General features: G+C 34.4%; 1 protein-coding gene across 3 annotated transcripts in view; it reads right to left on the bottom strand.

Moving 5' to 3' along the window:
• sv (paired box protein shaven) overlaps nt 1-26,555 on the bottom strand; it is a 74,790-nt gene that overhangs the window by 23,065 nt on the left and 25,170 nt on the right. For all 3 annotated transcript variants that reach the window (XM_013319408.1, XM_013319409.1, XM_013319410.1), the window contains exon 4: nt 1,626-1,791. In XM_013319408.1, coding sequence (XP_013174862.1) covers nt 1,626-1,791 — 166 coding nt within the window. The remainder of the gene's footprint in view (nt 1-1,625; nt 1,792-26,555) is intronic.

The raw sequence follows: 26,555 nt of genomic DNA, 5'->3' as shown, positions 1-26,555 counted from the left end.
AAAACAGACAATGGCGTCCGGCGCGAGCTGCAGAACACAGCTATATTACTTTGTACATTTGTATTTCATCTCTCAGAATGATACTGACCACTGTTTATTCTATTCTAAGCTAGGAATGGACCAATCTGTAGTAATCTGTTGGAAAAATCTACTTTTCATTGTGATGAGTTATCAGACTCGTACCATTTTTAAATCAACAGTGGTAGAGCCCGCTTTAACATCTTCGCACGAATTGTCCCGGCTCGCCCGGTGAAATACCACGACCACACAGAAGACAGGCGTCAAGTGGAAGCAATTCCGCGTTTCGTCTGATAAGTGTGCGTCCCGGAGGCCTAATTTAGTCCTCTTTCATTTCCTACCCTTTTTCTCTAATAAGGAAAGGATGGGAAGTGGAAGTGGACATTCCGGATCAGAGGATGCATGGAAAGGGAAAATTGTTTTCTTTCTGTGCATGCTCTCCTCCGTCGATTCAAGGTAGGCAACGCATATGCAATTGCGTATGTCTATGGGCAACGGTCACTTCGCTTTTTCAGCGATTTCAGGTAGCCGCTCGCTCGTTTGACCACTTTATGATATAAAAAAAATAGACTTGAAAAGTAAAATATTGTGGTTGCTATGTACGGAATTCGAATTTAATTTAGTGTAGCATCAAATAATGTTAGGTGGAAATTCATAATCTCTACCTATACCCCTAAGTAGCGTAGTTATTAATTACTGGCTATTCCCCGCGACTCCGTCTGCGCGGAATTTAAAAAAAAACTTTATCAATAGCCTATGTGAAGATGCGAAATTTATATATATAAATTTAAAGTCATATATATAAAAGAAAGTCGTGTTAGTTACACTATTTATAACTGAAGAACGGCTTTACCGATATGGCTGAATATTAATGAGGAGGTAGCTTAGAGCCAGGAGACGGACATAGGGTACTATTTTTTCTTTTTTTTTCGAATTTATGCCTTGAACAGCTGCTTTTTATTTAACTTAACTATACATTAAGTTTTTTAATATATCCACGAGGACGGAGTCGCGGGCGTCAGCTATAATATTAGTAATAAATAGACGTACAGTATGAGACTATGTTACATACATACAAACACACACAGTGTATGTGTGCATCGTACCGCAGCGGCGCGGGCGCGGCGCGTGCGCTCACTTTAAGAACATCCGCTATCATACTTATGTCATTTGCTATTGTTCTTACATTTACTGCTACGTTTAAACTGTTCTCTCATCTAGTTAAATATAAATCCAGTTTATTTTTTTTAGACAACTTACAGTTTGAGTGCTTCGTAATTTCGGTACACCTAGATAAGCGACTGAAAGTAAGGTTAGTTTGGGAATACCGCTTTTAGATTCTATTTCTGTTTCATACTTCTTACTAATATTATAAATACGAATGTTTAGATGTATGTTTGCTTGAAGGTATCTCCAGAACGGCTGAACGGATCTTGATGAAATTTGGCATGCATATAGAACATAGTCTGGAAGAACACATAGGCTACTATAATATTTTTTTTAATTTCGCGCGGACCGAGTCTTTTCGCTTAGAGCGCTAGTCTGTAATAATTGTTTTGAAAGCTCAAGACGCAGTCTTTCTTCATGTTGGCTTACACCTGACATACCTGGAAAGTATCTTGGAGACGCAGCCGTGAGAGACGCGTAGTTGTCGACTTATATCACACGGACGAACTCCGCTGTGCGCCAACTCTACTATCCTCTGCCGCACCACATCTGGTAGGGGTCTACCATTGACGAACACACCGCCCAGTTGGTTAACACCGCCGTGACCTGGGGACACAACAAATAGTATATTATTAAAATATCCAGTGAGATAAAAATCTGTAGCAATTTTTTTATGAAGAATTACTAGATTAAAGGCTTATTTCTTATGTCAATAAGGACAGTAACTCAAAACACTAACTCATCATCATCAGCTCACTATACGTCCCCACCGAGGGGCTCGGAGCCTACCCTAAGTTAAGGGTGATTAGGCCATAGTCAACCACGCTGGCCAAGTGCAGGTTGGTTGACTTAACACATATCTTTGAATTTCTTCTCAGATATGTGCAGGTTGCATCACGATGTTTTCCTTCACCGTAAGAACGTCGGATAAATGTACATATGTAAATCGGAAATCGAAAAACACATTGGTATATGGCGGGATTCGAACCCAGGACCTGCAATTTGCAAGCCAAGTACTTGGCCACTGAGCCACCGACGCTCAAACACTAACTGGAGACAGTGAACTAGGACAGTGCTACTGTTTTATATTGGCATAGTAAAAGAGGCATAAAGATCCAGTGTTGCTGGTCTGTTTTACAGATAAAACTAATAATAAAGATATCGAAGAGATGGATAATAGGTATTCAATTGTTTTAACTGACAATATTTTTAATCGATTTTGTTTTGTTTTTTATTAATTCAATGAATAAAATGTTCCCAAGGATTTCGGTCATCGGAACCTATCTTATTAAACGGATTCTACTGTAAAAAATAATAAGCTTTGGAGACAAATGTATAGCCAAGTTAAAGCTTTTGTTGACGTGGATTTCTGAAACCACAATTTAAAACATATTAATGCATGTAGCTGAAATGCGTACGCTAAGATGGATGTGTGGTGTGACAAGAAATAAAGCTAGAAATGTGTGTAAAGGAAGTTTGAAAGTAGCGCTATTGATCGAGAAATTGAGGAGTAAAAGATTAACGTGGTTTGGATATGTTATGCGGAGGGATGATGATGATAAAAGCAAAAAAGTAATGAAATTGAATGTGGATGGCCACAAAGGTAGAGAAAGACCAAAAAAAGTATGGAATGACTGTGTGAAAGAGGACATGACGGCTGATAGAGATGTATGGAGGAGTAGTACATACTGTTCCGACCTCCAATAAGGATAAGGGCAGGTTGATGTTGATTACCTCTGTTTTGTTAAGATGCAGATGATATGTTTTTTAAAGATTTTAGTCTCGGAAACAGTGCTTATAATGATTTAAATAAAATTACATATCGTTTTGAAAAGTTAATAGAGACATCAATATTTTATGAATTGAATTTAACAAATATTATCAATAAAATAGTAAATAGAGAATAATTAATGATCCGTACACGGCCATGAACCGGGCGTATCGACCGTCCGGGCAAACCGGGTGAGACCGGGTGAGACCGGGCGTGCCGGCGCTCAGCCGAGCAAGACCGGACAGAATCGATGCCAGTGCGACGACAAGTTGACAAAACGTACATTATCTGGTTAGTTTGCCCTATTATTTTGTATTATAACAGATTTTCATATAGTATATGAAAAAGCGACTATTAAACTGGCAATTTTTACATTATAGTATGTTATAAAAAAATACTGAACCGATTTAATAAATTCTTTCCCTATTGGAAAGCTAAACTATCATAAGGTTACATAGGCTATATTTATTACAAGTTTCTTTTAATTCCGTGCAGACGAAGTTCCGGTCAACAATTTGTTAATAATAATTTTAGTTTTAAGTACTTAAATTATATATGAAATTTTCCATCACAAAAAATTATCTTAGTGGAGAACATAACAAAAGCTTATCTGTCCATGTCCCACAGTTTAATAATCTTCAATTATAAAAGAGATAGAAGAGTAGTTGTTGTAATAATTTTATACCCGGTTATAGAAAGTATACAATATCCGAAATCAAAACAAACACCCGGTTATACCCGGTTGTATCGATTCACCCGGGCCGGCGGGGCGTGACCGATCGATGTAGTCGTCACGCCTCGTGCGCCCCCCACCCGGGTATGCCCGGCTCTGCCGTGAAAGTGTTTCTTAAAGGTCTACACAAGATATCAAAGTTACTATGTATATTTATAGTTGGACAATAGATATTTTGAACTGATACTAATAAAGTTATATATCTTTTTGTTAAAGAAAATATGAATAAGCTTAGTCAAAATATCTAGTCGTTAGCATTTTGACCTTTATAATTTTATAAATTTGACAAAAAATAACTCATTAAGAGTCTTCATCGTCATCAGCTCACTATACGTCCCCACAGAGAGGCTCGGAGCCTACCCTAAGTTGCGGGTGATTAGGCCATAGTCAACCACGCTGGTCAAGTGCGGGTTGACTTCACACCTATCTTTGAATTTCTTCTCAGATTTGTGAAGCATCACGATGTATTCCTTCACCGTAAGAAGGTCGGATAAATGTTCATATGTAAATTGGAAATCGAAAAACACATTGGTACATGGCGGGATTCTAACCCAGGACCTGCAGATTGCAAGTCAAGTGCTTGACCCCTGAGCCACCGATGCTTTTTGTAGTCTTAGCCAATTTAAATTCATAATTTCTTATTTTCTAGCCATCTGTATCTAGCAAGATATTTTTTGAATATAATTATAAAAAAAAGCTTTGATATATGCGATAAACAAGCGCCCAGCTTCCCCTAGAGGGCAGCACTAAAGCGCACGCTTAACGTCTAGTAATTAAGTGTAATGGCGGACAAGATGGCGCGCCGGAAGTACGGCAGCCTCTCCACTCGCCAGGTGTCGCCATCGTGTTCTCTTGTTAGCTAAAAAGGACCTTTCACACTGTAACATCTTTTATTTTCACATAGTTCCTTTATGACTATAAAAAACCTTACACATTAATTAAGAAAGATGCATGTAATTTTTGTTTTTGGTATTCTTTACCGTTTTTTGTAAAAAAATCAGAACTAGATTGAAAATTAGAAACAGGACTATTTAAGACTTTATTTAAATTTTAATAAAAGTCAATGTTGCAATACAGTGTTTTATTAAATACGTATTTTTTTGTATTCCAAAAAAAAAATCATCTAATTTATTTAAATTCAATTCCAACCAGTGTAAATAACCTTTTATAAGTATTCAGACGTAATAAGGGGGAGACGTAAAATATACATTTCTTATTTCCTTCCTTATTTTTCAGATTGAACGTTATTTTGTGAGAAAAGAAATACTAAATCTTACTCTACACAAAGTAATGATGTTTAATTAAAAAAAACAAAGTCGAAAAATAAGTATACTCAAGTTATTTGAAAATGGCTTTCAAGTTAGTGTTTTTTTTATAACAAAAGGGGACGAACGAACAGCGGGAACACCGAGGTGTTCAACGACGCCCATGGACAGCAATACCAGAGGAACCGCAGATGCGTTGCCGGCCTTTGAGATAGTGATAAGCTCGCTTCTTGAAGGACTCTAAGTCGGTGTTGAAAACTATGCCTAGACGGTAGGCAGCTAGACACCTTGAAGGACCCTCGTCGGTTCCTAACCTAGTCGGTGTAGTTACCAGACTAATTGTAAAGCAGTATTCCAATTAGTTTGTGAAAGTTCAGTAGGACAATGAAATTTAATATCTAGGTTTGTATTCAAGTAGTTTGGCAATACGCCTAACATATAAGTTCGTATAATTTTGTCGTCACGATTTGGCTTCAAAATTATATTCACAAGTTGCACACGATTGTTTGTATGTTTAGTTTTTAAATTATATAATTACAAAATAATACTGTTTTCTTTTTTTTATAAGAGAAAAGGGCAAACGAGCGGCGGGAACCCCGAGGTGATCAACGACACCTATGGAAATCTGCAACACCAGAGGAACTGCGGATACGTTGCTGGCCTTTAAGAAAATGGTATGCTCGCTTCTTCAAGGTCCCTAAGTCGTATTGGTTTGCCTAACGCGGCTGTGCGGAGTTGCAAAAAAGTAAACAAACAAAAACGAGGTAATTTGTTAGTTTTTTTTACATTTACTGTTGGTTTGCGAGACCATAATCACTGTATAAAACATCATCTCTGTCATTATCATATGACTATATATTTTTACATGAGGATTTTCGACTCAGAAACCCACGGTTAATCACACTTATTATTTGATTACAATCATATTTGCGTATATAAATCATGACTTAAGTTCTCCCTTAGTGAGTGTCTATGAGTATGGTATAATAAACAAATGAAACAGGAATCCATTTAAAATAGTTTTATGCGTCGGAATCCTCGCCATTACTAACGTTGGGGTCTTTCACTGCTGGAATCCAGGGGAGAGCAGCGACGCATGACGACGTGTATGTGTTGCATCAGGAAACTATAGATAGTTGACTTTTACAAATATTATAAAAGTAAATAAAACATTAATTACTTTACGCAGTAAGTAAATACGAGTAATCTATATTTAGAGTATAAAAAAGCAGCTACTTTCTGTGGGCCTAATCCAAATATTTGTGACCGAATCGTATAATTATCGCCGAAATTAATAAAATTTGCGTAGCGCCCCCTATCGTTCGTAATCTACACCAAAATTCCCATATTAATCTTTCTTACTAATATTATAAATGCTAATGTTTCGTTGGATGTTTGTTAGAATGTATCTCCAGTACATCGATTTGGCATAGAAGTAGAACACAGAACACATAGGCTACTAATTATTTTTTTAAAACCGCGCGAACGGAGTCGCGAGTGACAGCTAGTTATGACATAATTGACGATACTTATGAAGGCTTTTGTAAGAAATATTTGAAGCCCAAAGGAGGAGGAGGTTTTATGAAAAAAATACTTTCCGAATGCGTTTGTACCAGGATAGCATAAGTTATGTACATATGGTCAATTCGTCTCGCTTGAATACATATTTACGTTGAATATTGTTCTTGTAATTTGTTATTTATTGCTTTGTTATGTAGTTAAGAACGTCCAATAAATATATTTTTCTTAGTTATCGGTATTTCAATTTATTTATCAACTAGCTGTCGTCTGCGGCTCCGTCCGCGCGATATTAAAAGATAATTAGTAGCTAATGTGTTCTTCCAGGATAGGCTCTATTTCTATGCCAAATTACAGCGAGATCTGTGCAGCTCTGGAGATACTTTCTAACAAACATCCATCCAAACATTCGCATTTATAATATTAGTAAGATTCGCAATAGAGATTTACAGTTGCATGCGACTTCGGCCGCATGGAATTAAAATCTAGTAATAAATTTCTGTCACCCTGGGATAGTTTGGCTTCAGTTTGGTAATCTTTCCTCTTTTATATTACAAATGCATTTTTGGTACATTGATGGAGCCAGCAGAAAGCATTGGTGGGACGAATGATCGCCTTGCTCGGTGCAATACTACAATCAAAAAGAAGTCAATATATATCTTTCACATTTTATTATTCCAATCTTTGACAGCTGCTTTCACATTTACTTTGTTATTTCTTCTTTATTAAATTTCAAAGCTAAGTTTCTCACAGTATCCCCTTACATATTTCAAATATCCCATATAAAAGTGTAGGTGTGCAGTGGCGCATGGCCGACCTTCATCAGGACATTCCGACTTATAATTAACTAGCTGACGCCAGCGACTCTGTCCGCGCGTAATCAAAAACTTAATTAGTATGTGTTCTAGAATGTTCTACAACTATGTAAAATTTCAGGGAGATTTATGCAGTCGTTTTGCAGATACTATCTAACAAACATCCATCTAAACATTCGCATTTATAATATTAGTAAAAATTAAACCACGACTTAGGGTCTGTGTGTTTGTTATTGACCTTGAAAATAATGGATATTTTATTATCTATTTCGATTTAATACAAACATAATGGAAAGGTTAATATAGAAATGTTGAACGTATGTTCTTTCCCTGAATATTAACACAAAGACATAAGTTTCGTATTATAAATACGAGTCTTTATAGATGTTCGTTACCATGTAACTTCTGAACGGGTGTACAGATGTGAATAATATTTGGAACAGATATAGCTAACCTGAAATAGCGCATAGGCTACTGTTATTTTTAATTCTACACCCAAAGGGTTAGTGTTGTTATAAATAGGTCCGAATAACTACATATAGTAACTGCCAGATCCTCTGTGAGTTTCTGAATCTAAAATCTCTGTATAAAACGTATCGTCAGCCCTATCATCTTTGACAAAACAGTTATACACGTTCGACCTCTCTCTCCCCTCGGTGACCACTCCTAGTACATGCCAAGACCCCCCCCCCCCCTTTAGTTGTTACGTAGTAATTCATAATTATGATTTTTAATCATTTCACAGGCAAAAATAATTTGGTTCATACTCTTCTTTATAGCATAAGACTGCATGCATTCTTAAATTACTAATGAATTATGTATTATGAAAAAAAACAAGTAACGACTACGTGACTAAAATCTGAGCCCCCGCTCCTGTGACTGACGGTAGTATTTTAAAGACTCCCCCCCACTAAACGACTAAATTTAAGAAAACCACTTAATTTGTATGGGAAATCTTCACTAAGTTGCTACTTAAATAACTATAATACTACTCTTAGTGTTTAAAGTATATTAAAAATAAACTATGTACTTCGTGACTACATTTAAAATTCATTAAACATCCGACGTCAGTTTCCGGTGGGGAGGTTGAATGGACAAAGCTCGTGATTACTGAACTTTTATATATCCTCAATTAAAAACAGGACGGCAAATTATTGAACAATCTTATTATGAAACACTTTCTCATATGTTAGACGAATGTTTAAATTATTTATGAGTACTGATGAAAACAGAGAAGTGTTTGTGAATTGAACTTAAATTTGGTGATTGTGATTAGTTTTTAATATTTATAGATTAATTTTATGACTAACTTTTAACTTTATTTTTATAAGAGAACGGGGCAAACGAGTAGCGGGTACAACGATGTGTTCAGACATCAGTAATACCAGGGGAACCGCAGATGCGCTGCCGTTGAGATGGTGATACTCTCGCTTCTTGAAGGACCCTAAGTCGTAGCGGTTTGGAAATACCGCAGAGGATAGACTATTCCACAACTGAAGAAATCCGAAAGCCTTCTAAAAGTAAGAACACCCGAATGCAATGTACATGCATGCGTAGATGTATAAACGTAGGAGAAGCGAGACAGGTGTGTTAGGACAGAGCCGTAAAGTCCGTGGTCTCTGCTTACCATTCTGGGTTATGAGCGTGAGGTACGTGGTTGTTATTACAACTTTTCAGAAATAGACAAAATTTACTTTGATTATCTTTCTTCTTACTAATATTATAAATGCGAATGTTTTGGATGGATGGATATTTGTTTGAAGGTATCTCCAGAACGGCTGAACGGATTTGGATGATACCAATTTGGCATACATATAGAACATAGTGTGGAAGAATACATAGTCTACTAATTAAGCTTTTTTTTTATACCAGTCGGAGTTGCTGGCGACGGCTTATAACAATAAAACAAGCCATATATCTGTTTTTTTTTTAAATTGTAAAACAAGATGGCGTCGTAACAATGGCGGCGGCGCATCCGGTCCGGTATGGTAATGCGACATCCTCTCACACTATCAAAACTTTATGTTGATAATATTAACATATTTTACTAGTATCATCGTTATATAAAGCTACTAGCTATCGCCCGCGACATCGTCCGCGTGCCCTTAAATAAACCTTTGTGTTCTTTCAGACTATGTTCTAATGTGAGCCAAATTTCAGCGTGATCCATGCAGCCATTCTGGAGATACCTTCTACCTAATACTAAGTACGTTTTAGAACTTAAGGTTAGATCACAGACAGAAAACATTTCATTAAATTAATAATATTATTCATTATAAAACCGGTAATTCTAAATCACATTTTATGGAACCAGATTTATCAAATTATAAACTCGACATAAAAAAAATTATGGACGCATACATAAAACGACTTCCTTCAACATTTTTCATAATAAAAATCTGAGTCATACAACCGTTCCAATCACAATGAACACTCACACATACAGCATAAGACACCGCGCCTTTAATATGAATGACACTACATATACATTTGCCATCACAAAACCAACCTTACGACTCTATTCTCAAAGCATAAAGTCTAAAATCAAACTAACTCTTAAAACAATCAGAACTTGTTAGAGTAATACGAGACAAATTACTTACGCACACATATATTAAACTCATATATCACCACAAACACATACGCGTTCTCTGTTACACAACACACACATACGCACCTGCGTTCTGATTGGTCGGAGCAAGTTGCGTATGCGCATACATCACTCAGAATCATTTTAAAACGAGTTTGACTTGTAATCGTCGAGATTTTAGAAAGGTGGTCCGTTCAGTGTATTTCGAAACTAGGACCGGCCCGTTGCGTCGCTCGTTATATACTATGTTATGTAAAGATTGCATTTACACGATCGTATCACAACAATTAATCTTAGTTGTAAAAAAAAAACGTTTGTTAACTTCGTAATGAGATGTTTCTTGTATTGTAATTATTAAACTAATAAATATATTGTTTAATTAATCACACATCAAATATCAGCGAGGAGCGTCGGTCGCTCAGGAGTCAAGCACTTGACTTGCAATCTGCAGGTCCTGGGTTCGAATCCCGCCATGTACCAATGTGTTTTTCGATTTCCGATTTACATATGTACATTTATCCGACGTTCTTAGGATGAAGGAAAACATCGTGATGCAACCTGCACATATCTGAGTTTTGATAAATTCAAAAGATATGTGTGAAGTCAACCAACCCGCACTGGGCCAGCGTGGTTGACTATGGCCTAATCACCCTTAACTTAGGGTAGGCTCCGAGCCCCTCGGTGGGCACGTATAGTGAGCTGATGATGATGATGATGATGATGATGACATCAAATATATCTTAAATCCTAACAGTCAGTTTCAACAAAACTGTATCAACGAAAATAATCGTATGTCTTTGTAATTTAAATTTTAAAGCACAGAACTTAACTATATACGATAGACAAAAGCAAACTAAAATTCTAACTTAATTTACTTAAAAAAACATATTATTAAATAATAGTATATTTGACAAGTTAAATGAAATATTAATCTTTATTAAAATGGCAAAGTTGTGTAGATACGATTATTTACGTATACGTATCCACTTTCCCTCTAATCTTCTTATCTTCTTATCTTCTATCTAATCGTCTTCGATCCTCTTTCCCTTCCCACCCTTTTTCTTATAAAGAAAGGATGGGAAGTGAAAGTAACCTTTCCGATGAGAGGATGCATGAAAATATTTTCTTTCTGTGCATCCTCTCCTCTGTCGATTAAAGGTAGGCAACGTATACGCAATTGCGTATGTCTATGGGCAACGGTCACTTCGGTGTTTCAGCGATTTCAGCTGGCCGCTCGCTCGTTTGCCACCTTATGATATAAAAAAAGTCATCATCATCAGCTCATCATCCACCCCACTGAGGATCTTTGAGCCTACCCAAAATTAGTGATTAGGCCTTAGTCGATGCTGGCTCAGTGCGGGTTGACTTCACACATATCTTTGACTATCTTTCACCATAAGAACGTCGGATAAATAAACTTTCGAGGGGGCATAGACGTCGAAATTTAATTAAGGCTAGAGTTATGTCAGTACATCGGCACAGTGTCGGATTTTCTTCCTAACAATATGTTATTCGAAGTTAATACATGAGATTCAAACCCAGGACCTGTATATTTTAAATTAAGTGCTTAACCCCTGAGCTACAAGTCAATTGAGTCATATATCGTAACTGATCGGTATACAAAGGATGTTTTATAATTAGCAATGTTTATATTTGAATGATTCAATTCCATTAATAAAGGATCTTAACAGGAAACCCCTTAATAGAATGCATCACGAATGTTTGATATCTTCATAGTATTGATTTGAATGTAATTATTTTGTATATAACAGATATTATCGACATTTTTAATGTATTTCTGATGTTAATTTTAAAGGATCTATAGCAATTAAACTTTACTGTTTCTCACTGGCTGTGTATTTCAACATACATGAATAATTGGATGTGTAAATTTTACGAGTACGTAATGATTTGTACGTCATTTTTGGAGACGACTTTTTTTATATCAAAAGGTGGGAAACAAGCGAGCGGTCACTTGAAATAGCGAAGTGACCGTTGCCTATAGACATACGCATTTGCATATGCGTTGCCTACCTTAAATCGACGGAGGATGCACAGAAAGAAAATATCTTCCCTTTCCATGCATCCTTTCATCCGGAAAGTCCATTTCCACTTCCCATCCTTTCCTTATAAGAAAAAGAGTGGAAGGGAAAGAGGATTAAATTAGGCCTCCGGGACGCACACTCATCAGACGAAACGCGGAATTGCTTCCACTTGACGCCTGTCTTCTGTGTGGTCGTACTATTTCACCGGGCGAGCCGGGACAATTCGTGCGAAGATGTTAAAGCGGGCTTTAAAACTGTTGAAACTACACTTTACTTGTGCACGGATGTATTTGATAGATGTTGCTTACTCCAATTAGTTTTCTAATCACATAGAAATATGCGTAAATAGTGTTTTAAGAAGAATAAGTTAGTAGTAATTACTTTCTACAAAAATCATATTCATTGAAGTGGCAATGTATTCAAATTATAAGATGAAAATCTTATAATAAAATCATTTTGTATGTCCGCCATTTTAAATCTCAATGTGTTCGTCGGCACATGAGGCAACGGACACCGACCCGTGCAGCCAGCCTCGCGAATTCCGAACGCAGCCACACACACTGGCAACACTGCCCGCCCAGCGCACCGGCCAATGGCACGCCTCCCCGCGCCCTACGACACTAAAGCGACGCTCCCATTGGCTGTACCACTAACGATCTACACTTCCAAAGCGCGCATTGGCTGATCTCGAATTTCGGAGGGAAATTTTTTGGGTGTTTTATGAAATCACTGTGTCGCAGATGTGCGGTAGATGTTACGAGGTATTTTATAGCGGCATGATTGTACGCGGTTTTTATGTTTGTCGCCGGCTATGATAATCTCGTTATGGATGGAGCACTTGTTTTTGCATAATGGCGGGCGGGTGCTGCCTCTTTTTTTTGTTTTATCCGGCTCGTAAGGATAAGTGTATTATGCCTGAAGATACACGATGTAGATTTGCCAAATCTTTGAATATTTTGACTCGTTATTATTAATTTAAAACTCGTGTTTGAATCACTCTTGACTGTTATTTTTAAATTCGTTATGGGGAGATGTTGATAATAGAAAATATTAGAATGATGGACTCAGGACAAAGACAATATTATAAATAAAATATTCCCGAGTATTTCAGTAATTTACGTATTACATATTCTAATCAGGAAATAAAAATCAAATTTTACAACATAAAGATATTATGATTACTTAAAATAGTTGTGTCACTCATGATTTTTTTATATTAAAAGGTGGCAAACGAGCTAGCGGCCTGTAATCGCTGAAATAGCGAAGCGACCATTACCCAATTGTATAAGCGTTGCCTACCTTTAATCGACGGAGGAGAGGATGCACAGAAAGAAAATATTTTCCCCTTCCATGCATCCTCTCATCCGGAAAGTCCACTTCCACTTCCCATCTTTTCCTTATAAGAAAAAGGGTGGGAAGGGAAAGAGGACTAAATTAGGCCTCCGGGACGCACACTCATCAGAAGAAACGCAGAATTGCTTCCACTTAACGCCTGTCTTTTCGTGATTCTTTTTTGATAATTCGTGCGTGTAAAATGTTAAAGCGGACTATACCACTGTTAAATTTAAGATAATAAAACTTACATGTATAATATTCCATCATATTTTGGTTATATCTATATGCGGCAGAGAGGTCGACCCCGCCGCCGGCCCTCAGCCCGAAGAGGGCCGCAAACGTAGCTTTACTTTGGCCCTCCAGTTTGCCAAATATAACTTTTCACTACTATACTACACAACACTTCACAATTACACCAAATGGTATTAAGTCAACACTTAATTCACAATCAAAGTAATCTCGACACAAAAACAACACAATTTGACGCCATCTTGAAATTAGTTTGCCGCGCTTTTAAACGTCATCTTCGTTCGGAAATTATGTTAGATATTTTCTTCATATTTCACTTTAAAGAATGTTCATATCTTGAACGTTATGAAAGCTAAATGAAGGTTTAAAATTTGTATAATAAAAGTGGAATTACACTGTTGTGATGTTTATCTGTGTGTTCTAGATAACGCAGCATTTTTATATAACTGGTTTTTATTATGCTACAGATATAATGTTTCGATTAGTAATTAATTACCGTTTTATCTTACTAATATTATAAATGCGAATGTTTGGATGAATGTATGGATGGATGGATGTTTATTTGTTTATCTCTAGAACGGCTGCATGGATCGCGCTGTAGGAAGGACACATAGGCAACTAATAAGGTTTTTTTAAAGCCGCGCTGACGGTGTCTAAAAAAATATCAACCAATCTTGTAGTGACCAAAGAGTTTGGTAGAAAAAAAAAGTGGAAATCTTTTATTTAGATAGTAGCCACTAATTGCAATGCGCTAATGATTTCTCAAAGAAAAAAAAAACATTCCATTTTTAAACCGTGAAAGCGATATAAAGCAATAATCGTTAGTCCGTTTCGTTTTAAAAACCGATTCGTTTGGATTAATTTCGCCGGTTTTTGGACGATTTTCCGCTGTTTGAGCACTACTTTTCCGGTTGGATAGAGGCAGGTGGGTCCATAAGTCCCCATTTCTCACGAGAATACTTTTTAATGGTTATTTTTATAACGAGGAAGTGAGCATTGCCTTCTATCCGGTGTTGCGAGATCTTTAATTGTTTTGGACGATTAGCGTTTTTTTAAATAACCGTTATTTTTCCATAGACGACAGTTTTTTTTTTTAATATTTGTTTAATAGTAATTTTATGTTAAACTAGCTTTTGCCCGCGACTCCATCCGCGTATATATATAAAAAACTTAATATATAGATGGCATAAATTCGAAAAAAATGAATAAATAGTATCCTATGTCCATCTCCTGGCTCTAAGTTACCTCCTCACCAATTTTCAGCCATATCAGTAACGCCGTTCTTGAGTTATAAATAGTGTAACTAACACGACTTTCTTTTATAGATATATATAATGCTTTTGACAAATTTAATGTTTGTCAATGCTTACTAATATTATAAATGCAAAAGTTTATTTTGGATGGATAGATGGATGTTAGTCATCACCAGAACAGCTAAAGGGATCTCGCTGAAATGTAGCATAGACTTAGAACATAGTCTGAAATAACACATACGAACGGATGGACGGAGTTGTAGGCGATACTTAGTTTTAAGTCAAAATTTAAGTTAGCGAAATAGAGCATAGGTTACTTAATAACGTTTTCGCGCGCCCAAATTACACTATTATTATAATATAGAGTTGAACTATTAAAATAAATCTCTCAAAAGATATCTTAATATGTTAATAAACTTTTTTTTTTTTTTACATTACCGCAAAAAAAACACAATATCACAGTTTCCCGTCACAAAACACATCACTAAATAAATCGATTATTCTGATTCACATCTCTATTAGAACAACGTGTTAATCGTTCGCCGGACCGTCCGGTATTGCGGTGTACATTTTGAGGTATATTTTACGCTCGATTCGTCCGAGACCGATGAATTGAGACAAGAGGATCGGTTTTCAAACGCCGTCGTCGTGGGATTGTCTTTGTTTTTCTTTTTTTTTTATAATTTTGATTGAATGACATTTTGGCACTGGCTGGATAGAACTGTATCTTTATCTAATCGTCTTTGGTTTTGTTTTTTTTATTAAATGTCGATTTGACACTGGCTGGAAAGAACTAAAGTTATAATCTAATAGTCTTTATCTTTTTTAAAATTAAATGTCGCTTTGATACTGGCTGACAAGAACTGAGGCTTTTATATTCCTAATGTTATAAAAAAACTTGTGTTATATGCTCACTAGCTTTTGCCTGCGACTTCGTCCGCGCGGAGTTAAAGAAAACTTAATTAGTAGCCTATGTGTCTTTCCAGACCTTATAGTGTTCCAGGCAGCTAATTCTTACAGGCTATGTTCTACATCTATGCAACATTTCAGCGAGATCCATACATCCGTTTTGGAGATATCTTCTAATACTTGATACGTTTATTTCATTTATTTTTCTTACATAACATTAAATTTAACAGAAAAAATCAAATAATGAGTATTCTGAAATCGAGTATACTACCAACATAATAACTAAACTGTTTTTATGCGTTTTAATTAGAGAGAATAAATAATTTGTTTGTTTAACGCTTGACGTATTACCTTTTAATTTATTCTTTAATAAATCTTTTTTATTTTACCGTTTAACAGGTATAAGACCTTTGGTACTGATTTAACAGTCGATTTCAATGTAACTAGCTGTCGCACGATTCCGTCCGCGCGTAATTAAATAAAAACTTAATTAGTAGCCTATGTGTTCTTCCAGACTATGTTCTAAATATATTTTGACTTTGTTATTGCAATTTTATTCTAGTTAATAATCTTACTAATATTAGAAGTATGTTTTGATGGGTGTTTATTACATGGTAACTCCAGAACGGCTGTATGTGTGTCGTTAAAATTTTCCACAGATGTAGAACATAGTCTGGAAGAACACATAGGCTTATTGAGTTTTTTTTTTAATTTCGGGCAGACGGAGTCGCTGCAGCCAGTAAATAGTATGTCGTATAAGAATAGGTTCACACGGCCGTCTTGTAATCTGATATTGTGTAGGTTTAATTCAGACGGCTGGTATTAGATTTATATTCAGTATTATATTACACTGTATCGTAAATAACTACCTTCAAACGATATCTTATAAATACGTCTATATGTATTTCCTTGGTTTTTATTTATAAAAAAAAATTGAAAACTGGCTGGCTACAAAAAAAGGTTTTATTTAAAATTTGAAAAAAACGAGTAGCCTATGTGGTCTTCCTGATTGTGTTTTACATCTGTGTCAAATTATATCGTGATTTATTCCTTTCTGGAGTTACCTACAAACATCCATCCATACATTTATCTAAATATTTGCATTTATTATTTTAGTAAGATTTGATTTTTATTTAGGTTTTGATAGTGTTTTAAACTTGTTTTAAAAGTCCGAATGGCCATTTTTTCTGATGATTAATTTTGTATAGATTAAGGAAAGCGCAAAGAATAGCAGAATATTTTAAATAGGATAATTAGACGTAACCTACATAATTAAATATTTTTTACGTTTTTTGGCTATAAAAATTTAGACAAAAAAAAATCACACGTTTACGATCACAGATTAAAAAAAATAACAATGCACACTCACAAAAAACTTTCCACTTTAAACACCATATTGATTTAAAAAAAAAGAAATTATGACGTCACATTTGACACATCACCACAGAGGATACGAAAGTCACGTTTCGCGCGCGAACTGCGTGAAATCCGCGGGAAGATGTGCGGAGCGCGCTCGCCGGCTCCCTCTGCCGCACGTGGCTTATGACTGACGCGATCGGATATCTTCCCGGGGGATGGAATTTTTTTTTTTATAATTTGACAATTTTTATTACGACATTTAATATATCGATATAATAATTTTTTTTTTAATTTTTCATATTAAATAATCTTGTATTTTTACAATAAAGTTGTCTATTCACATAATTTAGGTGTTTTTATTTTTTATATTTCTACATTGATGTAACGTTTTCAAAAAGAAACTATGTTTATTATGTTTAGATGATCATGAAATTATACCAATTATATTCTATAAATCGATGAAATATAACGGTTTCTTTTTACTTTGGATACTTCGTTAATAGATTAATATTACGATTATCAATTTAACTATGATTTACGTACTGCTTCATGCTGCATTTAATGTGTATTTCTGACGCAATAAACCCTGTTTAAAACATATTGTTATCTCTGTTTTGTCAAAGAAAATGACAGGGACAACAATATGTTTTATACAGAGATTGTGTCATCAGAAAGAAGATAAAACTGTAAGTTTTTCTTAAGTAATTGAATTAAATAACTTATTTTTCTCTTAAATATTTAGTTATTTAACTTAAGTTATCATTTTTAGATACATTCTCTAGTTTAAATCACAGATAATATATTTATAACTACAAATAATTATGGATATATGTTTAATATTGTATCAAGTTCTTTTTAGATTAAAAAAGCAATGAAATTAAATATATTTTTACCAAAAATTCAGTGCGAGTATCCGAACGTACCAGATAGATCCCGCCCCCTCCAGATTTTTGTGAATAATGCTATCTCTCTCACACGATATATCATATCTTATCACTTTATGACGTATATTTAATAGAATAAAAGTATGGAAACTAGATTTTAATTTTTAATTCAATTTAATTAGACAAATAAATTTAGATCTTGAACTTACGAATAAGGAGTGTGTTGATATTTAATAAAAAAATTGCTGTATTTTAGTTAAAAAAAATATATATTAGTTTAGAATTCTTTGGGATTTAATAACGTATGAATGTTATAAATGCAAAATAGGGAACAAGGACTTGAACCTTAGACCCTTCGATATAAAGTTCAATATTCTACCGTGTGATATATCTGGTGACCGGGACGACCAAAAACAAGAAATAAGATGAAAATTTAAAAAAAATTTTAGGACATCCTATATTTTATTATCAACATAACTCTACAACCGTGACCCTAAAGGATAGACAGAGTCTATAGTCTTTTGGTGTGGTCCTGGATCTTACTTACACATTCATACATCTTCATACATAAATTTTCGGATGCTTTTAATATTGTTCTTATATCCAACTCCATACATAATGAAACTTCGTTATCATTTAGAAATGGATGGTATCGAAGATTTATATTAGTACTTGTTTATAACATAACACTAGGAGATGACAAACAGACAGACATTTGACAAATAACGAGATATTTTATATAAATGAAGATAATGACGAGACTACGTAAAGTTAGGACTTGAGACTTTTAGAAATTCGCAATATGTATATTCCCATTTTTGATTGATTTAAATATAGGTAATCTTAGTCTATATATGACTAACAGGTGGTTTCTGAGACCATACTCTCTCTCTCTCTCTTCTCTGTATAAAACATATGTTCGTCCCTATCATATTTTTAAGAGATAACAATATATTTAAAACGCAGATATCGGTTTCAGAAATCCACGGTAAGCTACTAAACTAGTTAATAAGTTTTTATACATGTTCAGGTAATCATTGAAAGAGTTAAAAAATACCTAAGAACTATCTGAGAGAAATATTCAGTGGTTACATTGTTCATAATATAAGCACCTATTTAATTAAGTAAATGTCCTAAGTCTATACTTATCGTAGCTATACGTTAAGTCGTGTCTACATTAGGTTATGTATTTTGACAGCAGGCAACGCATCATTACATACAGTGCTTTATTAATTGATGCTAATTAATATGTTAACATAGCGTCGCTAGCTCAGGGGATATACTTGTAATCTGTAGGTCTTGGGTTCGAATACCGATTATTTTGCATATGTACATATGACGTTCTTACGGTGAAGGAAAACATCGTGATGCTGCACATATCTGTGATGAAATTCAAAGATATGTGTCAACCCGCACTGAGCCAGCATTGACTATGGCCTAGTCACTAACTGAGGGTTGGCTCCGAGCCTGTCAGTACGGATGTATAGTGAGCTGTCATAGACGTCTTACATAGTTCTATCCCTTTCATTCTCTTTGAAAAAACAGAGACGACAATATATATTAATACAAATCGCGACAGTCGAATTCTATTTTTATTGAACACCATATATTTTATACAGTATGTCTTAAAAAGCCTGGCTGTGGACTTACAAGGCAAAAAGCCATCTCTCTTTATATTAAAAAAAAAACTAGAGACCAATATCATATTGGAATATTTAAAATTAATTTTAATTTAAAAAGTGGAAACAGTATGATTTACAAAAATACACCTTAGGATCTCAACATTTAAGACTATTTTAACCTATAATGAAAAATCATTTGTCGAATTTTAAAATAAAAAGAACAACATAATTTTTTGCATAAATATATTTTAATATTCTTAAAACGCTCGAGACAAACAACACTACGTTTATGCATACACTACATCCCTTCCTTTTTTTAATATATTTAATCTTGCTAAGTATAGGTACTTGTATTCTAAAACTATCAATTAATAGAATACAAGTATACATAAAATTCGATTTTCTAAGTTTCTCTACACTTCTACATGTATATCCATTTTGTAAGTTTAATAAACTTAGATTCAATAACAATTTTCTATAAATTCACTTAATAATTATTTTCACAACAACTGCATAGATATTTGTTACCATCCTATACTTATCTTCCATGTTTCCATTATTTCTTCCTTCTATATATGCTCTACTTCCTTCCATTTGTTATTTAGAACGCGTCAGTGTCCCTCAATTCATTTTAAATAAACTTATTTTCGTCTTGGCATTTGTCACGTTAAAATATTCCGAACTTCAATATCGCCATCAATACCTGTCTCTACGGTATGGGAAGCAGGATTTTAATTGACGTTTACTTTGTTATCTTTGTGTAAATTATCAATGTCGAAGCCAAATATTTTGCTAAAAAGATATGTTTAATAATTAACAGTACTTAAAAGTACTTAACAGTTTGAATGTATCCTAGGCGTGATAATTTACGCTAGTAGTAACAATAAAATTTTACTCTCTACTATGAATGTTATACACTGTAGACACAGTACTAGTTGGTTGGAACACCAAAAGATGTAACTGATTGTGTGACCATTTAACTTGTTTACTTTTTAATTTTCAGATGTAATTGTGCCCGCGACTTCGCTCGTACGAAATACTGACTTGGATAGCATTTTAATCACTTAGGCTAATCACTTAATATTATTAAGTTTTATACTGAAACATATTAAACCCACAAAAACTCGCACAAACTTCACATATTCCAATACATCAAAATCAGTCCATGACAATGGTCCCAGGCTCCTGTCCATCAATGTACCAAACCTAAGCTCAGATAGACAGACAGATGAAGGCACCCTCGCATCAATAAGAATGTTCTATCCCTATATTATGGAATAGTCAATGATAATTTTCTTTTCTAATACATAACCTGAAAATGACTAACTTACTATGTTAACAATTTAATGTTTCTTCTCCTTCATAGATGTTACATTTTCTATTGAATGAAGGTTTCAAAAGTCAAGACTTATACCTTTTTTATATTTAATTACCAAATTTATTTCCCAGCTTATTTGAGATCTTTCAACCCCCAACACAGAGTCACTAACGGTATTTAATTATGTTGAACTTTATATTTAACTTGATGGACAATATTTAAATGCCACTAAAAGTTTTCAATTTATCAGATGTTCAACTATATCTATATGTAACAATGAATTGCTAATGACTACTCTGAACATAGTAAAAGTCTTTTTCAATATAAGCGTAACATAAATAAACATAAAGAGACAAACTCTTTGTCCCTTCTTTTCACAGGTCAGCAAATGAACTTGTCATTGCCGTTTATTCTCTAATGTTATTTACAATCAAACAGATAGCTATTTCTGTATGAAAATAGTTAAGTTACTTGTAGAACTAAGGGATAGCATTTTATTCCACAATCGTTTTTTATTCAGCTTATAATAATCCAAATGGAATGCCATTTAAAAGTAAAATTATATATTATGTCAACAAGATCTCTTTGATTTTAAACACACTTTTAGGCGGTGTGCTGAAGTCGTTTAAATAAGTCGATAGTGCGATTTTGGTTCAATATTTCATAAATCGGTATTTCTACTCCCTAAATTGAGTTTAAAGCCGTTAAAACTTAATTCAAGTTGACTCACCAATTTTTTGCGGGTTATTGGTAACAAAATCCAGCTTCAACATACCCCGACTGCGACTAGTGTGTCCTCAGCGAGGAGTTGCCTAAACAGCGACTTTTACAATGAATTCCTCCATGACTTGGTCCAATAATTATGCTATAAATAAAGCTATTTCAGAAAGAAAACATTAACCTTTATTTATTCTATTTACGGCAACTGTAGCATGTCATTATCAAAGAAAAACACTTTTCCGCTCTTATTTTTACCAAATTAGAGCAATAAAATCAATTTCAGATGTATTTTAAATACAGAGTCATCTATCGCCGGAAGCGGAACTACTTATCTGTTTCACAATTATTGAATCGAAATTCGTTTAGTGCACAGTACATCACGAGATTTGAACTTACATATACTCGTAGTTAATAGTATCTCTGGAAACTTCACCAATCCAGCATTAGCCACGGATTCGTTAATAAAGCCAATTATGATGACTTTAGTAACTGGCAATATAATATTAGAAATTGCGTTATACATATTGTAAATATTCATAACAAAACGTGACTAATAGTCAATCACATTTTATATCATTTTGTACTACGTATTTTGTAGTAAGGTGCTTATAACAGGGTTAAAAGAATTACTTCTCAAAAAGACAAAGGAATAGTCACTTACTTGAAAACAATATCGTACAATGTACATAATATAGTCGCCATTGATTTGACTTAAATTTACTTTACTTTTTTACAAAAATCTAAAATGTATTCAGCTAGCTTAGATTTAAATTGATTAACTGAACTTACATTTATAAAGATGACACTAACAACTTATGAAGCTGTACTCCTTCGTATGTTATACATATATCTCTTTCCACTCACTTTCGGCACAACAATTAGACTTGCTCGCCGAGTGCTGCGTTTATTAATCTGGAACTTTACAAACGACATGTTATTGATGATTTGTTTTGTTGATGGTTTTTCTAATTATAAAACATGTACTGTAGGCATATAGTTGATTAATAGTCATTATTTTGATTTTATTGTAGATAATGTATTTTCTCTCACCTTAATTTAGATACCTCTCACCTTAATTTAGTTAACAGTTTGCCTCACACAAATTTTAGCTTCAAACTTCTTACCACTCGTAATATCAATTTATCGATCAGGGTTTCAATCTTCTTAATTTATGTACTTGATAACTTTTCAGGCTGTAAATGAACTTATCGATTTAACGATGAGATGATCTAACCAATTTAATGGTCAGCCGTGCTGCTTTCACGTCTGTAAGACATGACTGATCTAACCAATTTAATGGTCCGCTATGCAGCTTTCATGTTTGCAAGACATGAATCATCTAACCAATTTAATGGTCAGCTGTAGTGCTTTTATACCTGTAACACTTTAATGATCTAACCAATTTAATGGTCAGCCGTGGTTCTTTTATATCTCCAAGACACCAATGATCTAACCAATTTAATGGTCAGCTATACTCTGTAGACAAGTGCGAAAGTTCTTCTTCTTCTTCGTTACAGTTTTGTCAGATTGGTCATGGTCATCATGTATCAGTGATCTGCTTTACTAGGCGCCACCTAGTCGCTGCCTTTTTATTACATTGGTGGTCCAAGGTATCTTCAGCATTCTTCTCCAGCACCACATCTCGAGCGCGTCTATCTTCTTTTTCTCACTCTCTCGTAGGGTCCACGTTTTGGAGGCATAAAGGAATATGGAGAACACATGCGATCGTACAAACCGAGTTTTCTTAGCATTCTTTGCAATTTCTCCATCGCTGACACTTTATTGGAGGTGACTGTACCTATATTATTGAAGTTATGTATACACATAAGGTTGACCGAGATTAACATCGCCGAATGCTATTATCCATCTACACACTACTTGTCAACCATCGGTCGCAGACAGTTTTAAAAATGCATTTGATTATTGATTTTGGTCGAAATCATGACAATATATGTATATGTCGTGGATATACTACCCTCGTAGTAATGTTTATTTTATCATTGTAACTGTTCGATATTTTCTTTTCTTAATCATTATTCATTTCCTGCTTCATCAATAGACCGGAATTAATTTGTCGCTTGCACATGTACTTCGATGTGACATCGTAGTGCACTTTTTAGTTAACAACTTAGACGGACGAGCACAGCAATGAAGTGATCTTATCTCGATATTCAATTGGTTAAGTTTACATTCCGAACCGTTTTTAAAACATTCACGGCTGGGAACTACTTAAGGCCACGTTTTACAAATCATATGTAAACAGAGAAGACTGTTGCTATTTTTGGCAATCCATTACCTACTATTTTTTTTTTGTAAGGTAAGGCAAAATAATTTAAACAATACTTTCGTCCATCAATTACTGAAATGTTTTTTTTTTACACATTGGTCTTCTCTTTCCTTTTTTTTCAAATACAATTTATTTCCGTACTCACGGTTTTATTCAAATTTAGGCCTTTTTTCTATTTGGTTTTGATTCATTTTACTATGCTCTTTAAAATTCTGAATACTAATTGTGTTTACCAGTTTTAAACCTTATTCCATAAAGATAAGAACTATATTTGATTACATTGAAACGCTAAAGATTCTTTAATTGGCTTAAAGACATTGATTAGTTCATAATTTATTTAAAACAAATTTAAACTCTATTTCCTAAGCTATAAAGTTGCTCGTTCCAGTCGTAATAATTATAATTTAAAATTGGTTCCAAATTCAAACACGAGTTCGATAACGTTTCATTGGCGTTAGAACTGTCAAAATTGAAACCGAGGCGGTTCTAAAGACAATGACATTAAGAAACCTATATCTATCTCTTTTGTTTATTTGATTTTTTACGTAATTTAAATGATATATCTGTTTTAATAACTTAACTTGTTCTGTGTGTTTAAGTTGCTTAACCGATTTATTAAAACACGCAACTTGAAAACATGATATTTGTTAATAAATCTTTATAGATAAATGTGCACATCCGCTATTATGTTAATGTTGAAGTAAAAGGTTACAAGGCTGGATAGATGTCGCCACTTACAAAGAACAAATAAAACGATGAAATTATCTACGTCATGTTTGGTCCAAAAATTATGGAAATACTTTTTTGTACTTAAAAGATGAAAAAAGCGAATCTTTTGAGCTTTTTCTGTAAAATAATAGTGTTGAGTTTATATATTTTTAAACTAGATGGCGCTACCTTTATACTGAGAATTATTGGTCGTGCCAGATGGCATAACTAATCTCCATGAGTCAGCAAAGATGTTCTGTTTCTCTCGATAATGTCTTGATATAAAAATTCTTTGTATATGGATCATCTTATTAAAAAAGCTATATTAGCCCTATTTTGAATCTTGGGTTCGAATGACAACGATCGTTTTAAGGTTACTTTTTAAAGGTTTCTTAAAATATTTTTTTTTTATCTTTATACAAATCTCTGTCTTAATAAATGTTTTTATTGTATAATATTTTAGATAAAGTCAAACCAAATACGTATTTATTTAAATTATTCAAACTTTCGTGAGACATTATACTAAATTGATATATAAAAACGGCTAAACACTTACGTAAATACGTCCGGTGGCGGCACCGACTAGTTTCGAGCCCATCGGGGGCCCTTCATCAGGATGAGTGGTACTGGTATTATTTCGCGGACGCGGCCCGTCGCTCACTCTAGTCGAAACTAGTCGGTGCCGCCACCGGACGTATATACGTGAGTGTTTAGCCGTGTTTATATATCAGTTTACGTATTTATTTATTGTGAATCTAGTATGTCTTGACTTGAACAGAGTATCTTCATCCTCATATCATTTTTAATTTAACGTAGAATTAATAATCATGTTGGATTCAACATCATCATTATGTTATATGTGTCTTACCATTTGTTCAACATAAGCTCACATACAAGGTTCAATGGACCTGGTATGATTAATTGCGACAAACATCTTCGTATACTAACTGTCGACACCGTACGCGTAGAATTTAAAATATAGTTAATAAGTAGCCTATGTGTTCTTCCAGATTACATTCTACATCTATGCCAAATTTCAGTGGTATCCGTAGAGCTGTACCAGAGGTACCTCCATCCATTTTTTCGAATTTACTAAGAAATAAGATTAATACGTGATTGTGTACTTTACTTATGTTAGCTGCACTTTTAATACAAATATTCATGTTTGGCTTGTAATAAGATATAAAGTGCGGAGTCAGCGTGTGTAGCGTTCGAGAAGGTCGCTCCCAAGGATGTGGCTGCGGTCAACGCGGTGGATCACCTGTACCCACACCGATTGCGTTCGAGATAGTGTTGAATGAATGGGAAGAGTTAAAAGAAAGATAGGACCAGAAACCCAGCTTTATGTTGGAAATTTTAAGTCATTATTTTTAATCGAAACAATTTGGCACAGATGTAAATCATAGTTAAGGAGAACTCATAGGCTACTAATTAAGTTTTAATATTATTCCGCGCGGACGGAGTCTTCGGCGACAGCTAGTAAATAATAACTTAATACTGTTCAGAAAAAAATCGAAAATGTGGCAGTGTATTAACTCAACATTAGCCTTACTAAAATGTAGACGTTTGTGTCCCCTCACTCTTCATTCTGACACTGGACTTTATAACGAAAGCACGTCATTGACGCCAAAAGATTCTAATTATGTCTAAAAATACTTAGTACCTTTACTTATAAATATAATAAAAATATAGCAGGAGAAAGATTCAAATACCGCGACTTCCGATCACGCGCGTCGAAAGCGAAACCCGTACTAAAGAAAAAAAAAACAAGCGACGTGACCCAACAGTGACTGGCTGGTAACTGACGTTCTTATCTAAATGAGACATATCTTCACGATATAGAACCTTTTTATTCGAAAGCAATAGTTTTTAAAAAGTTTAAAAACTCTTAAAAGCTCTCTCTAAAACTAAACTAAAAAACTAAAACTAAACTCTTATACTGACTTCGTGAAGCAGGCGATGCTTTAAGCTTACTTCAACTGTTTGTCC

The sequence above is a fragment of the Papilio xuthus genome, unplaced genomic scaffold (assembly GCF_000836235.2).
Source record: "Papilio xuthus unplaced genomic scaffold, Pxut_1.1 DF826159.1, whole genome shotgun sequence".
In the NCBI taxonomy this organism is placed as follows: Eukaryota; Metazoa; Arthropoda; class Insecta; order Lepidoptera; family Papilionidae; genus Papilio; species Papilio xuthus.
This window is presented reverse-complemented; position numbering and strand designations above follow the sequence as displayed.